We start from the raw sequence: 16068 nt of genomic DNA, 5'->3' as shown, positions 1-16068 counted from the left end.
TCTTGAGATCGAAACCAAATTCTATAGCTGTACCGTACCAAGGCCGGCTGGTACCGGTACGATACAGGCTAAACCGGTCGGTTCCGACCTATTCAGCAAACCTTGATCCTAATATTCAAAGCTTAAGCAAATATGTCATAAGGAATTAAAAGAAACAGACTAATAGACTAACTCCTAATTTCAAAAATTACTTAGTTCATATACTAAATAATTCAATTATACTTACCAGTTAATATGTGAAGCAGCATCCACTGCAATACCTATTTTCAAAATTTAATGTTAAGCCTATAGCATGATATTTAACAATGAAGAACAGTTTATATGAGCAAGAAAATCCAGTTCAGGGCATACCGAACTATACTGGGGTGGTTCCGCCACTCTATTCGAGATACCGATGAGGGCGGGGGAGAGGGAGAACGAGAGAGAAGAAAAGAGAGAGAGGGGGAAGGGGGGAGAGAGAGGGAGAAGACCAGCAAAGGGGCAGAGGAAAGGCTCCATCCTCTAAATCCTCTATTTCATTCGAAACAAGGGTACCAAAGGGAACCCCCTTTTATTTTTAAAAAAAAATAAGTGAACCCTTGCCGATTGCACTTAATTTTCTCAAAATAAAAAAAGGCCCCTTTAGGATCCTTGTTTCGGACCTCTATTTCGTTCGAAACAGAGGAACTGGAGGGTGGAGCCCTTCCTCTGCCCCTTCGCATCCCCTCCCCGGCCATCCGCGGCCTTCTCCCTCCCTCCCTATACCTCCCTCTCCCCCCCCCCCACACTCTCTCTCTTTCTCACTTTTCTTCTCTCCCATTCTTCCTCTCCCTTACCCTCCTCGAACTCTACTGTGTCAATACAAGCCTAGCACATAATGTTACCATACGAAGTTACGAACTGTGCCGCTGGGCAACCAGTACGGACCCAGTACCAGTATAGTGATCCTTGATATATAGTTTGAAGATTGCAGTGCCAAACATGTTCAAGAGGCAATGCTTTTCCACAAGCATTCTAAAATTGAAATGAGTTTTCGCAAAGATATTCCTCCATCATTCCATATCTCTCCAATCCAGCTGAAAAGAGTTTCTTTTAAAATAAAATTAATTGCATGACAGACTTTGAAGCCAACTTAATTGGTGATGGAAAACTTTCTTAGTCAGAAGTCACAACAAATGTTGATGTAAACTACAAATGGTCATTAATGTGAAAGGAATCCAAGCAAAACCAGAAATAAAACAAGCTAGATTTGGCAGATTAAAAGAAACTTAGAATTTTTCTCATAAATACCAACTGGCACAGTGCATCTAAAAGAGTTGGTGCCCTCAAAACTTGATGGAGAAGAAATCTATCACTTCATAACAGAAAGGATAAAAAAAGGCCCTAAGAATAAAAAGCACTCTAAGGGTCTGAAATATGTCACAGATTCTGACAGATTTAAAACCATGCCTTAAATTCTGAACTAATCATAAGGGGGAAAATGAGTATATGGCCTGATAAACTACGAGTTGGGATCCTCTCCAGTGCAGGACTGAACTGGAGAGGTCCAGTTACCAATCACCAGCACTTCATGTATTGCAAAGCTGCTGTGATTGAGCAGGGCCTATGCATTCATGTCCCATGTTGTCCCAATTCTGCTAAATAGCAGCCACTCCAAAATACACTAGAGGATTGGTGATTGGGAACTGGACCATGCCACATCCATCCTGAACTGGAGAGGATCCAAACTCAAACCTACACTCCCACACAAAAACTCTCAAATCCAAATGCTATGCATCAAAGAATTGATGTTTCCACACAACTTATTTGGTATTTGGTTAGTATAACCTTCATCATTCCTTCTCCTTTTAGCCCACCAACACCCCATAATAAATAAAGAATAAAACAAGAAAAATATTAAGCATAGACGTGATTAAATCACCAACCCTAAGATAACCACTAATTAATAAACAGAAGTTTTGAATATAAAGAAAGACTAAATAATGGCTTGCTGACATACTATAGAAAGCACAAAATAGATGCATTGTGTGTGCATACATGGCAATCAAAGAACTGGGAAAGGTCAACTATTTCTTGTAGGCATTGAGCCTCATTGACACTGTCAGCACAACCTCCCTTCCATCATACCTTATGTAATTGATGTAACATTTTTATTTTGTTCTTAATTTACTTTTTACAAGTAGGCTTCTAAAGTTTGCAAGAAACATCTCGATCATTTTTAGATAGTTGTAAACAAGTGCTGTAAGAGTCCACGTTAAAATATATGAACTTTGGTAATCCAAGTCAATCTGATCTTTAAGCAGAATTTACTAATAATATTCCTCAACATTTTTATTCCCAAAGCTCAATCCGGAAACCTACTCTAAAGTTGAGGTCTTCAGCAAGCATATAAATTTGACACATCAAATTGCACCATCATCTATTCCGCTGGACTGCTCAGTATACTGTTTTCACTTTAGCGACAAAGAACTGACTCCTATTCAAATAGCTAAAAGTGGTCTACCAAGCAGTGGTGATTATAAAATTGGCATAAAACACGATAAGGCCCCTTAAGATAAAAATTGCAATGAACCAAAACAGAACACACAAAAGAGAGCATGGATTACCTGAGCATCTTTTGGGTCGATTCGTGTAGCTTTTCGAAAGGTTTCTATGGCCTTATCATTCTGACCAAGCTGAGCATAAATATGTCCAACAGCCTTTAAGGAATAAATAATAAATCAATCATATAAGTGGTCAAAATGTCAATTTGAACAAAGATCATAAAAATAAGAAGCTATGTATAGTTTGTCTGTAACTTCACCCACCTTTAGACTTTCACAATTTTCAGGCTGAACCTCCAAGACCTTTTCAAAGGTTGAAAGAGAACTTCTGAAATCCCCTAACTTCAGTTGCACTTGTCCGAGTCCTACTCCACAGTATAGCAGCAGCAGCAGCAAACATCATGATCCATTGATAAGATAACATAGATATCAAGGTGAAGATGCAAGATGAACAGATGCTGTGAAAGGTGTGCACATGACACCGACAGAAAACATAACTGCACTTAACGTGCTTAAGGATAAAATTTTGTGCCCATAATGCAGAAGTATTTTGAGGCATTAATCATGAAAGTAAGGTCCTCAAAGAGTACTCAACATATAACTTTGATGTAGAAATATTGTATTCTTAAGCTGCTCCTGATGATCTCCATATTTATGAAATATGGAAGCAACCAACAGTATCAAGCCCACTTCTATATCCCCAAACTTTTGCAACATATACAAAGAAAAGCATGACTTGATGCATTTTCCACCTACGAAGATGCATTAAATATTTCTAGCTCCCAAAAAGGTGAGAGAAGGGAGAATCAAAACATATGATAATATAAGAATTACAGAGAATGATTAAATTAGATCCAAATACAATAAAAACTTCCCTAAGAAACTATTAAAATAGAGCAAAACCCTTTGAAATCAACAAACTAAGAGAAATTTGAACCTAACCAGTAAGTAGAGACTTCAAAACAGTTTACAACAATGGTATGGTAGGGAATAATCCAATGTAAGGGGATCAAAATAGAAGTGACTTGCTAATAAGGCAAAAGTTATAAGATGATCATACTGAAATGAGGAACAAGCACCATATGCTTGAGGATAAATGTAATTCTATAAGGAAGTATCCATTGTCTCAAGTATGAAAGGTTCAGCTTTGTTCGTTTAGTATAGCATACTAATATATCTATAAAACTTTATTGCAGAGCTAGTTTAACTATACGATACCCATTACACAGATGGCCAAGCAATATATGATCAAGCAGTTTATGGATATAATAGCACCGTTAAGACATAGCAAGGATCAAACGTGCTCATTCTAAAAATCATTCCAAGTAACATGGTCAAAGCATAATGCTTGCAACCCAGTTGAATCATATCCTCAACTGTGCATAATTAGCCCCCTTGACATTGATCATATACTTTCAATTACTCATTGTTAGCTAGGAACAACAAAACTATCTGGAAGAATATAAGTCCCAACTTCAATATCTACAGCATGATGTTGTTTTACATATTGTGTGGCAAAAGGCTTGAAGGACGCAATTTAAAAAAATTGTCAAGGTATGCATTCTCGCTACCTTTGACCGATGGCGTGCAACTTAATTAACAAAATCATAAGAGATAGAAAAGAACAGAACAATCATGATAAACTCCCCCATGTAGCCTTTGACCCTTCTGTTAGCAAGTATCTCCACCAACGGTTAGTTTGATAGATGAACAAAATAAGTTGTCAAAAGTGCCTGAATGAAGTATGAAATTAATGGCTAAAATTATAAATACTATCACCAAGAATAAACAAAGTGATTTCTGAAGGTGAAAAGAAAGTTATGGTAATGCCTAGTAAAACATGGCAATTAACATTACAAATATGGCAGCCAACAGGCAGCATAACAAGCTATTTATTTCACAAAAAATCATTGCCACAGAGAAAGGGCCAAAACACACACCATAGTAGGGCAAAATGAAGTCTTGTGGCTTCTTGATTTCTTTGACAGATGCCATATAGTACCGTGCAGCCTTCTCAAAATCTCCCTACAGTTGTGCATTTTAAAATTGTAATAACATTGTGTAGCAAAAAAAAAATTGTAATTACCTTAGACAAACCAAAATATAAAATTACAATTGAAGGCTTAAAAGCATGACAAAGGTACAAAAGTCAACATCTAAATTAAAATATTGTCTCATAATGATATTCACCTTGCTATGGTATGATCTTGCCAGGTTATAGTAAGAATGGCATTTCATCAACCCGTGATTGGTCGCAGCGAGAGCAGCCTCGGTTAATTGCTCAACCAAAAAATGCTGACCAGTGAAGAAGTAGTGATTTGCTAAATGATTCAATGCCATTGAACAATAAGGGTGTACTTCAAAAGCTCTTCGCATGTCCTCCATTCCACCTTGAACTCCATGATCTGTAGACATTAAAGAAATAATGGTAATAAGATGATTCAGATGCCAGAGTTTTCAAAAGAATACATTTAGTTCTCATGGAGAATATATTGAAATATTGATTTACACTACAGAATGGGTGCTTCTACCTTCATTTGTTTGCAAATCCATGATTCCAAGAGCCACTAGAGCCTCGACATTTTCTGGATCTAACTGCATAATTTAATTAAAAAAAGAAGGAATTAGGGCAAAAGAGGAGGTATAATCACATAGTTAAATGTACATGACTGGTGAACAATAGACTTGCCTGTAAAACTCGCTCAAAGGCCTGTCGAGCTTTTTCAAACTGACCAAGTCTGTAGCGGCAGAGGCCTATACCAAGCCTCACAGAAGCAGGGCAGTTCGGGTTTGCCAGCAATGCTCGCTGAACAATATCAAAGCAAGTTGATTGCAAAGCCAAGAGAGGAAATACATATGGAAATTGTTTCCTTGAAAACAATAGGAAGACAATCAAACCTTATATAACTCTAAAGAGCTCTTATATAAGTCCATAGCTTTTTTATATTGTTCTTCATTCTCTGCCGTGTTAAAATCAACACAAGCCTGCACCATAAATATTACTAATTTAAGCCAACTTCCCAAAACTGCAGTGATATAATATGTTTGATGTAAGATACAAGTATCTCTATAACTTTATTTGCATCATTCTACTAATGTTAACATAAGAATCAAACTTGACACATCATTTTTTTTCCTAGAGTCCATTTTCTTCACCATTCATATCCTTTTATTTCAGCCTTCTTCGATAATCACTAACTACAATCCTAACTGAATTTATTGAAACAAGTTAATGATTCACAAGTACTAATATACCAGAATGAATTACGAATAATGATAACAATTTGCATTTTTTCATGTGACTATAGAATAAAAGTTACTAACCACCATGACTAGGGTCGCTGAGAATCTGAGCTGCTCGTGAGCAGCTCGAGATCGGCTCAACTATGGCTCAGTTCAAGCTCAGCTCATTCACAAAATGAGCAGAGCTCAAACAGGTTTTGGAGCTCAGCTTATAAACATGCCGAGCCTAAACAAGAAGTGTCAAGCTCGGCTCAAGCTCGAGCAGCTACCTTATAGACCGAACCAACCTCGGCCAGACTCGCTTGCACACCTAACCATGACCCATGGCTCTTACTGTGATAGACAGTGTACGACTTACATACCCTGAGCAATCGGTTTCTTATATTGGCCATAACTGAGAAATTGCATTGATCAAACAAGATAACCTTCTTTGAAGCTTTTTGGACAGTTTTTATTAGCATGCCCAGAAGTTAGGCACTAATCAAAGCTAAGATAGTTATCTAACATTCGGAATTTAACTTGAAAAAATGACAAAAAAATGGAAACAAAAAAAGAAAGCAACGACAATATTTGAAATTAAGGGATTTATGACATGCTAAACTGAAGTTACTGCCATTTCATGCCTCTTATCTTAGATTTTCCTGGGTCAAAGATAGAAGTCACAAAATCACTCAAGCCTAGCATTTGGTGGTGTTACTGGAAAAAAAGTATCCTAATAGAAAACTAATCTAATTGTTAACATTTTAATCAAGGTTCACCGAACCGGTACTGAGATCCGTACCGGTCGCCAAGTCGAACCGGACGGAATTGTCTGATTCCAGTCGATTCCGGCCAGATCAAATCAGGTTTCGGCCCCTAGTGACTAGAATTGTTTTCTAATGGCGAACCAAACCGGTCGTTCGGTTCAAACTGACCGGTTCGGCTCGGTTCAGCAGTCCCTGATTTCAGTCCTCTAATATCCCGCGCATCAATGTAGGATTGAGGACATGCATATCTAGGTATGCTTTCCTGATGCTATTTACAAGTGAAAATGAATATACAAGTTATATCGTAGAACCAAGACCATGTAATAAACATTGAAAAGAATGACATGTAGACTATTGCTTGGATTAGAAAACACTGAGCTCTTAAAGAATGCCTTTGAACAGTCAATGATGTGAGATAACATCGTCTGTAATGTGATTGCAAAAGATTCACTAAGCATTGTGAAAGGAGTCACATCCTCAGAACCCTGGTGTAAGAACATTATGAAATAGAAATATTTTTCTTCATGTAATATCAGTTACTTTATTTGACTGAAATACTATAAAATGATTCAGACAGGATATGCCTCTGCCTTTAAAAGTCATAACCTAAAATAGATTAAATAAAAATCTTATTCTTGTTTATGTACAAACTAATGAGCAGAATCTTCTAACATTCACCAACCTAGAAACTGCCATTAGAACAAGTTATGACAAATGTAACAGAAAAAATTGTGGTGCAGAGCAAAGATTCTGTAGGAGCAATCAAAATAAAGCAGGATTACTCAGTCATAGCTATGGTCATGCTACAAAAAAGAAAAAGAAAAGAAAAGGAAAAATCAATTAGTTAGTTATGGGAAAGAGCACAAGCTTGAATGTTCATAAAAGGACCAATACAACTATGTGCCTTGAAACATTGAAACTCAAAAGATTACAGCAGTCCTTACAGAAACATATAACAATATTGCAAAAACAAAAGGTCATTATTATCAGGAAGGATGTGGCATAAGAGCATTCCAGAAACATATTTATCTGTATACAGTTAATTCTTTCCAAGTATGGACTTCATCCATAAGACTGCATCTTTACCTGCCCAAGAAGAGCAGCAACATTATTAGGATCATCACCCAAAACAATTTGAAATGCACTAGCTGCATTCGGTAGTTCACCTTTTGCCACACAAAGTTGACCTGTATGAGAAAAGTAAGATTGGTAAATCCAAAAAGAGCAAATCATGGATACTTTGACTTTTGTCCACTAATATCTGCATACGAATTAGCAAAGGCTTAACAAATGATATTAATGACATGATGCACAACAAGAAAACCAAAAATTAGACATAAAAATGGAAATCTTGATTTGACAAAATAAGCTTGTGCACAGACCACGCACGACAAATCAAAATAATGAGCACTAGGACTTGGAAGCTGGAAAGCAGGAATTAAACAAATAAACAGAAACTAGCCTTACGCATGGACCTAGGGTGTGATAATATTACAATACATACCCTTAGGCAAAAGAAATTGTCTGGATAACAATATGAAAAACCAACCATAATGAATTCTGCACCAAAAAGATGCTGATATTGATATAGAATTCAATTTCATAATCCCCAGAATAGATGTGCTGTAAGCAGTACTGCATGCTGGTTGTTCATTGTTATGAGTAAACACATTCCGGGTGGAACAAAAACAACCCAAATGGTTCCTTTTTTTGCAAAAGCTGGCTACCAATAGATGGTACTAAACTGATGGTGGCCTAGCGTAAGAAGTTGCTCATACTTTGAATAAGAAAATTTTGCTGAATATACCAAATGCCTACTTGTTGGGCATATATATTGGCCAGGAAGATATTGATAGCATTAAATTCCTCCTAGCCCTCATTAATAAATTTAGGGCTCTCCTTGAGAGGCAAGATATGAATCATAATAGGTTTAGAGAGGCTTTGAACAAGTTGATGAACAGGAGACTGTTCACATAGGGACCATGGCACCTTTTGGATAAAACATGAGCACTCAGTTTGACCGTCTCTTGGTTGCTAGCATGACAATCAGGGCAAGACAAATCATGGCACCAGAGCCTGATATGGCAGTGAGGCTGTGCAGATCAACAGGGCTAGAGGTAACAAAGGTAGCACGGAAGGTAAGGCAAAGTTTGACGCACCTATCAATCCTCTAGAGGCATCAAAAAATGTCAGTGTGAGATGAAAATAGCACCAACCCAATCCCCTTAGACTGTATCTTGCAGAAATCCACCTGAGATAGCAGCACCACGATGATAACAGTGACATTATCGACAGGGTTACTAGCAATGCTTGTATAGGAAGTAGGAACTACTGGAAATGGTAGTGACGTAGGCACAGGGCCAATGCAAATAAAGTCAAAGTGACTATTGTGTCCATTCACTTGCAAGACTGACTCCAATTATTACAAATGTATGCGATCATGGTGCCTAAAGTCGTTGCCTAACTCCCATTCAGGGATACAAGAAAAGGACAAAAGGAAAAGGAAGGCTGCTAATGACCATAAGGGGCATTGCATATCTCTAGATCTTCTATGAGACATCCTTAAGCTCCTAATGGATGTAACAGAGTTGAGCTGATTTAGATTAGGATGAGAGAAAATAATGATCAGCCTTCATACTTCAATCATGGTTCATCGATTCTGCCTCGAAAGCGACATAACGGTTTATGATAGCATCAGCATATTGACTCACGGTCCGCCTATGGATCAAAGTTCCCCATCTCGATATCGGACCCTATACCGGTGCCACATTAGCACAGTATCGGTACGATACAGTACGAGATTTTTTTGACGTACCGAGTATCGGTACGCCACCCATATCAGATACTGGTACCGAACTAGTACGGTACGCCTTGTACCGCTCGGTACGGCGTACCATGCTATAAATGATACTCTACTGTCTTTAACAACATGTAAAGGGCCCCACATATACATACAATTCATATGGTTATGGGACAATCAACTCAGAGAACATTCGAATCAAGCCATCATGGTTATAGATAGCATTTTATGGTAGGCGAATGAGCAAAGGCCACACCCCTAAACACGACAACATTGCAACTAGTGTTCCAACAATGCCTTCTCTAGACACTGTTGAGGTTCATGTAATTTGTGGTACTGCATGGATTACATGAGACGATAAGATTAGTGGTATTGTCAGTAAATTAGCTTCCTAAGATAATTAAAGTACCCTACAAAACCCACAAAATGAACTTAATATCTGTCTTTACAAGCTCACTGGGCATTTTATGTTTGATGAGGTGAGGAGTACAGCACGTGCATTTCTGGAATTAGCATTGACACCATAAACATCTAATACATCATTAGCATCGTAAAATAGAAGCAAATCTTAGTATTTCAAGAGACAAAAGCATTGATACTCTAGAATGAATTATCTACTTTTCACAATACCATGTGTTTAAGTTTTAACAAAAACTACAATGTATTTTTATCAAAGATTTTAATTTGGTGGTGATAGTGCATTGCTAGGGTGTCATATTAGCTTAAATCACACATAACACAGCATCCATTGAACTGCATATTTTCCTATTGATTATATAACATCATAAATATCTTTACATTTTCTAAATAAAACCTCTAATGCATGAAAAAATTCAAAACATTGTTAGAGAGAAGTTTAAAGTACCCTTAGTTTAAAAATAATAAAATAAAATAAAGCATTAAGTTGCATGCCAAAAGTGGGTGCAAATGGATTGTGGCTACTATGTGCTGGTGCATGTTGTGAACCGGCAAGACTCCAATATGCGATGCTACAACCGTAATTTCTAAGTCCATAAGGAGTTCATTTGCCATCTATTTCCATATAATACAACAACATCAGCTACAAATAGATAAGCACAATAGCATATTCAGATCCTTCTTTGTATCTTCCTTCGTAAGCCTTGTCTCCACCATTCTAACTTAATGACCCAATAATAAAGCCCTCAACTTAATTAGGCCTCCTTAGATTTGGTGCACATGTCCATAACCATAATACTTTATTAAGCATTCCACTTAATTGTTCTATGACCCATACTGCCCAAACTGCATAGTAAAGAACAATAGATCCTGGGTAACTCTATAGACATGTATTTAGTAACTCTATAGGAATTGACATTGTGACTTTGAATACATATTAGACCATCTAACTACTGATTCAGCCAATGACTTGGACCAGAATTAAAATTACCGTTCGTAGTAATACAAATTCAGTAAAACAGAATATCAGGTGGACATCACTAGCTTATGACTTAAAAACTTAAGAGATGACTTCAACATGTTTATTTTTTTCGATCTAATTAATTGTTTAATTTTAAAAAAAAACAGAAAATTCAGATTATTTTCAAAGTCTTAACTTGTTTCTACACACCTGCTTTTTGTGGTGACGTCGTTCCTAAGCAGAAAATAGCTAATTGATATAAATACTGACCAGGGGCAAAGTGCTTGCCTAGGGATTTGAAACTTTTTGAGTTTTCTCTCTAGTTATCAATCCATATCTGACTATACACACACAAAAAAAGAAGAAGAAAATCTGGTGTTTTTCCTTTAGTCTAGACATCTATTCTTACATAAGTAACTAAAATTTGTTTTGGTCAATCAAAAAAGCTGCTACTGCTATGTTGATTTATATCACTCTGGTTTTAAATTGCAATCTGCATTATATCCCCCAAAAGGTTGCTTAACGAATGGTAAGAAATATCTAGTGTCCCAAATGAACGATTTAGTCAATGCTTGGGTTTTAAGAGTTAAGACTCAGATTAGTATTTCCGAGTGCTTAAATATGTCATTCAATGAGAATTTGGGGTTTTGATGCTTTGTAATGAAAGAAGAAAAATTTTAAATATCATACAAATTTTAGTTATCCTTTTTTATCTAATTGCAAGATTTCTCTCATCTATATTTTCTGTATGTTAGGTAGCCACCTAGTTTGTTTCTACACTTCAGATGAAGTTTGCGTGCAAACACCCAAATGACTAGTCAGGACTTTCTGCTAGCTGAGAAATACCTCAGAAGACAGTTTTTCTCAAGTGCAAGAAGTACTCACTAAAACATATTAACTAAAGTTTGCATCCCGTATATCTGCTTTCAACGCAAAATGTATGCTAACAACTAGAGTTATTGCATATTTCCTATATGACGACTTCAAGTGATACCTAACAGAGCATCTGGAAAAGGGAAAAAGATCTAAACTCAAGTTCTTCACAATATAGTGTAAGAAAATCTAGGTAAAAATGAATAGAAAAGATTTAAGCAAATTATCTTCACCTTTCCCAATCCATGTAGATGGTTCATGGACATCTATCCTTGATGCTCTATTGTAGCATTGAGTTGCTAAAATAAAATGCTCATCCTTTTTACTTTTATTCGTCTCCATCTTCCCCAAATAAGTATAATAGGCTCCCAATGCATTTAGAATAGCAATTCGTTCATACTTGACATCAGCATAGTACTCATCAATTTCTGCAACATAAACAAGAAATCTAATTACTCTACAAGAATGCAAAAAAAAGAAAAAGAAAAAGCTTGAACCAAGGGTTTAAATCTCTACACCAGGCCCCACCTCAGTTTGTTTCTAGGATGGTAGAGTATTGGTAACAACAAGAACAAAAAGGATAGATTTAAAAAAAAAAAAAAAAAATCCCAAACCATCCAGGTGCATCCCAAGTATCGAGATGCAACTGGGACATTCGGGATGGATTAGGACAATTAGGACATCCCAGCTCAAGAGAAAGCTAGTGTCTTGCACTCGTTCCGTTTTCCTATCAAAACAGTAGGATACCAAACATACCATCCCATTACGATGGGATCTAAACCCTTGGCTTAAACTATCACAATGTTGAATGAAGGAAAACATGCTGGATGTTTCGAGATAGTTTTGTGTTCTTCTTAGTGCAATTAAAAACAAAAAGCCTCCTCCAGTTGAGATAAAGAAAAACATTAGCAAAACAAAAATACCTGGACTTGACCCTTCCTCCAAAACCAGCCGAAATTGTTCAACCTTATTTTGCTTAAAGTATTCTCTCTGCTTACATAACAATACAGAATTAGTAGAAGTTCTTAGTCCACAGGGTTTTACAAATTAATTCAAACCAAGAAGTAACTTCATTCCAACATGCATGGTAAATGGAAGGTTAGAAAAGATGGGGAATATGACAACATTCATTTGATCATTTTCAGAGCATGACTGCATACAACATATAGCTTCAGCAAGATATTACATGGTCACTATACCAGAGAACAGAAAATGAGAACAGAATTCAAATTCTGTGCTTTTTGAATGAATAATATTATGCTCAGGAAGCACAAGAAAGGCTAAAAAGCAAGCAAGCTTCAAAGTCTAATTCTGCAAAGTAGAATAGAAGAACCAAGTTGATTACATCTACTGTGCAAAGACATCATATGAGACAGAAAACTTGAATGAAAGCAACAAACTCAAGATCTAATGGCATATAACTGTTAATCTCCAGCCTCAAACTCAAGATGAAGTACTTGACATAACGATGGGCACAAATTCAGTTAATGCTGATAATGTGTTATCTAGCACACGAATTTCTGTCATGAATCTTCTAGTATTATGCATTGCAGGTTGATGAAAGTATGTTGACAAAATTAGGTTGACAATGCGACCTTATGTGTTACCAAACAGATACAAAAAAAGAGATTCGTCTCACACTTCACCAACAGTGGCATTCAAATTGGGAATGGCATAAAGGCTCAGCAAAGAGAAATTGCTATAAGCAACTACAGGATGATGTAGGGAATGGATTCTGTCACATCTAGTATGAAACAAATAGTGATTCAATATATGTACAAGTCACACATGCAGAAACACCCTATGTGAATAATAATTAACACTGACAAGTGACAGTATAACTGACATATCAATAGTCAACTAACTCAATCCATGGATTTAAACAGATCATAATCTTATCTCAACCTCACATTACCTGGTCACCATTCTTGTTCGATAGTCTAGTCACTTACTCAGCTATTAAATAGAACATGAATACCCCATGATTCAACATATCGTGGATTATGTTTTGCAATAAACCTTCCAATGACATTTTCCAACAAGGTAAGTACCTCCACATGAAAAATTCTCACCAATGAACATGAAAACTCTTTGCATTTTCAAATTCTCATTTCCTAGCAAGTGGAGATATACTGGAAAAATGTCCATGACTATTGCACTGCCAGTGGCTAAGAAGATTAAGTGTTAACAAAGACATCTGCTCACTTCCCAGTTCTAGCTTCTAGGACACAAGCTTAAAACACTTGAACACAGATACCTTCAGGTTAAAGTTTTTGTTCTCTTGATTAAAGTCTGCGAATGCTCTCTATCCATGCATGAAACCAAAGATACATATAAAGATAATAATTGCATCCCGGACATGAACAATAGTAATATTTCATAATGCAGACATGAAAGCACATGAATACTGATACTTACAGAATCATTAGCACATGTACAAAAGAAAGTGTAATCCAAAAAACTAAGATAAATCAACTGAAAGTCAAGAACAATGTACTGGATAATGTTTTAAGACAACCATCTTAACCACATAGACAGTCTGCACAGGCAGGGTTGCAGGCACCCGCTTAAGTGCCTTGCAAGATGCTTGAGTATAGAGGAAGAGATCAATTTATAAATTAGTAACAGACGTTGCCAAGTTGATAGTTCTCATTGACTTCTTATATCTTATTTGATTAGCTCATGTTTCATTTCTTGGAATATAATATCCCTTTTTACGTTTTTCCTTTATTTATTATTTATATTTTATTTTTTATTTATGGACCGCTTTGACCTCTAGATGTGCCTTGCACCTAGGTGCTCCGGCATCCCTTGGTCGCCCATCCACTGCCTACAGTCTTTTAATGCATTTGTTTTGGAACTACTAAACTGAAATTAATTGTTTCAAGTTTCATGTCTTTAACTATGAATCGTCAATTATAAAGTATATGAGAAGTAAAACTATGTAGACAAGAGACCGATCAAAGAAAAGAAGCATGAAGAGAAATGAAGATCGAAATTGACCCCTATGCCGTTTTGATGTACTCCTTTTCATTCTCTTAATATATTGGACAATGAACTTGTCATCTTTATATCAAAAAACAAAGAAGAAGAAGAGTAAAGGAAGTCAGTCAATGGCACAGGAATAGGTGGATATCAAAAGGATTGACTAAGATGCAGACAGATACGAAAAAGCAACATACAAAGAGAAACAAGTTCAAGAGGACTTTTTTGGGGGGCTATAACAGGAAGTTATTGCCTTACCCACAAGCATCTCATGATGGTATTACTGTCAGTCCAAGCAACAATGTACCAAATCAGAATAATGGCAAGAAAATATTTTAATTGTTTATGAGTTTCATGCAGTGTTTGTCTGCAAACTTGAAAACGGAAAATTTAATCAAGCATTCAAATAATTATTTTTGCATTCCAAGAGTCATTACATGTCTTGCCGTGAACAATCGCTTGGGAATTTCTAATCATTCTAAACTTAGATGGATACTGTGAAAGCATACTAGAAGTTTGTAATAAGTGAGTGATCTTCCAATAAGAGGAGAGAATTTTTACCAAAGAACAATCAAGACGAGAACAATCTCTGTCTATATTATGCCCCTAAAAATAAAACGTCTACCGCCTTTGCACTTAAACCCTTGTTCGATAATCGCAATATAGGTTTGACCATCGAATTCGACTGCTTCAATCAACAAACGTTACGGCAAAGGGGTAATCAACTTGGAACCCTATTTCAAAAGACTGAATTCTAATGCAAGAAAGACGAGCGAAACTGCTCTAATCCGACCAAGAAATGAAGTCTACAAAAATCATCAGATGGAGTTATTTAGAGATGGAGAGAAAGGAAGGGAGAAAGGGGGCTGACCGCGATGATTAGCCAGAGATCGAGGGGGGCCTGCTCGGCCTTAAGGATGTCGAGGATGTCGTTGGCGTCCTGCGGGAGCGAATCCAGAGGCACTTTCACCTCCTCCTCCGAGTTCTGCACCGGAATATAGATGCAACCCGCCATGGATCGCCGCACCACACCCTAGGGTTTCCGGCCCGTCGAGATCGATCGATGACTCTGGCCCCACCGGAGCCGAGTACTGCAAAGGAGGAGAGAGGAGCAAGAAAAGGGAGCGTTTCACCAGAGCGGGGCAAATTCTGAACCGGGCAGCGGCTGCGTTGCACCGGAGCTACGCTTTGCCGGCGGCTCCACCCGAGATGCAGATATTATAATTTAAAAATATATTTTAAATTTAGTTTTTTAAGAAAAACCATATCTTCCGTGTCTATATAGGAATCCCTTCCGAGAGAGAGTAGAATAAGGTTACAAATAAATAAGTAAATACACATTTTTGGGAATGATACTGATCGTTCAATTAAAAAAATATCAAAAACTTTCTCCATAAGATATTAGAATATTAGATATCTCAACCTAATATTATAAATAAGCGGTAAAATAAATTAAAATACATAGTATTTGAATTTTAATTTAAATAACTAAATTAAAATTAAATATCTCATAAAATTAAT

General features: G+C 36.7%; 1 protein-coding gene across 1 annotated transcript in view; it reads right to left on the bottom strand.

Moving 5' to 3' along the window:
- Positions 1-15793, bottom strand: part of LOC103696581 (protein CTR9 homolog) — a 47785-nt gene extending 31992 nt beyond the window's left edge. The window contains exons 1-11 of the mRNA XM_008778253.3: positions 15419-15793; positions 12486-12552; positions 11796-11990; positions 7598-7698; positions 5421-5507; positions 5212-5328; positions 5054-5117; positions 4713-4927; positions 4463-4547; positions 2787-2887; positions 2586-2678 (exon numbers count right to left, since the gene is read on the bottom strand). Coding sequence (XP_008776475.1) covers positions 2586-2678; positions 2787-2887; positions 4463-4547; positions 4713-4927; positions 5054-5117; positions 5212-5328; positions 5421-5507; positions 7598-7698; positions 11796-11990; positions 12486-12552; positions 15419-15562 — 1269 coding nt within the window. The 5' untranslated portion in view covers positions 15563-15793. The remainder of the gene's footprint in view (positions 1-2585; positions 2679-2786; positions 2888-4462; positions 4548-4712; positions 4928-5053; positions 5118-5211; positions 5329-5420; positions 5508-7597; positions 7699-11795; positions 11991-12485; positions 12553-15418) is intronic.
- Positions 15794-16068: the final 275 nt, after the last annotated feature.

This window comes from Phoenix dactylifera, chromosome 5 (assembly GCF_009389715.1).
Source record: "Phoenix dactylifera cultivar Barhee BC4 chromosome 5, palm_55x_up_171113_PBpolish2nd_filt_p, whole genome shotgun sequence".
Taxonomy (NCBI): Eukaryota; Viridiplantae; Streptophyta; class Magnoliopsida; order Arecales; family Arecaceae; genus Phoenix; species Phoenix dactylifera.
This window is presented reverse-complemented; position numbering and strand designations above follow the sequence as displayed.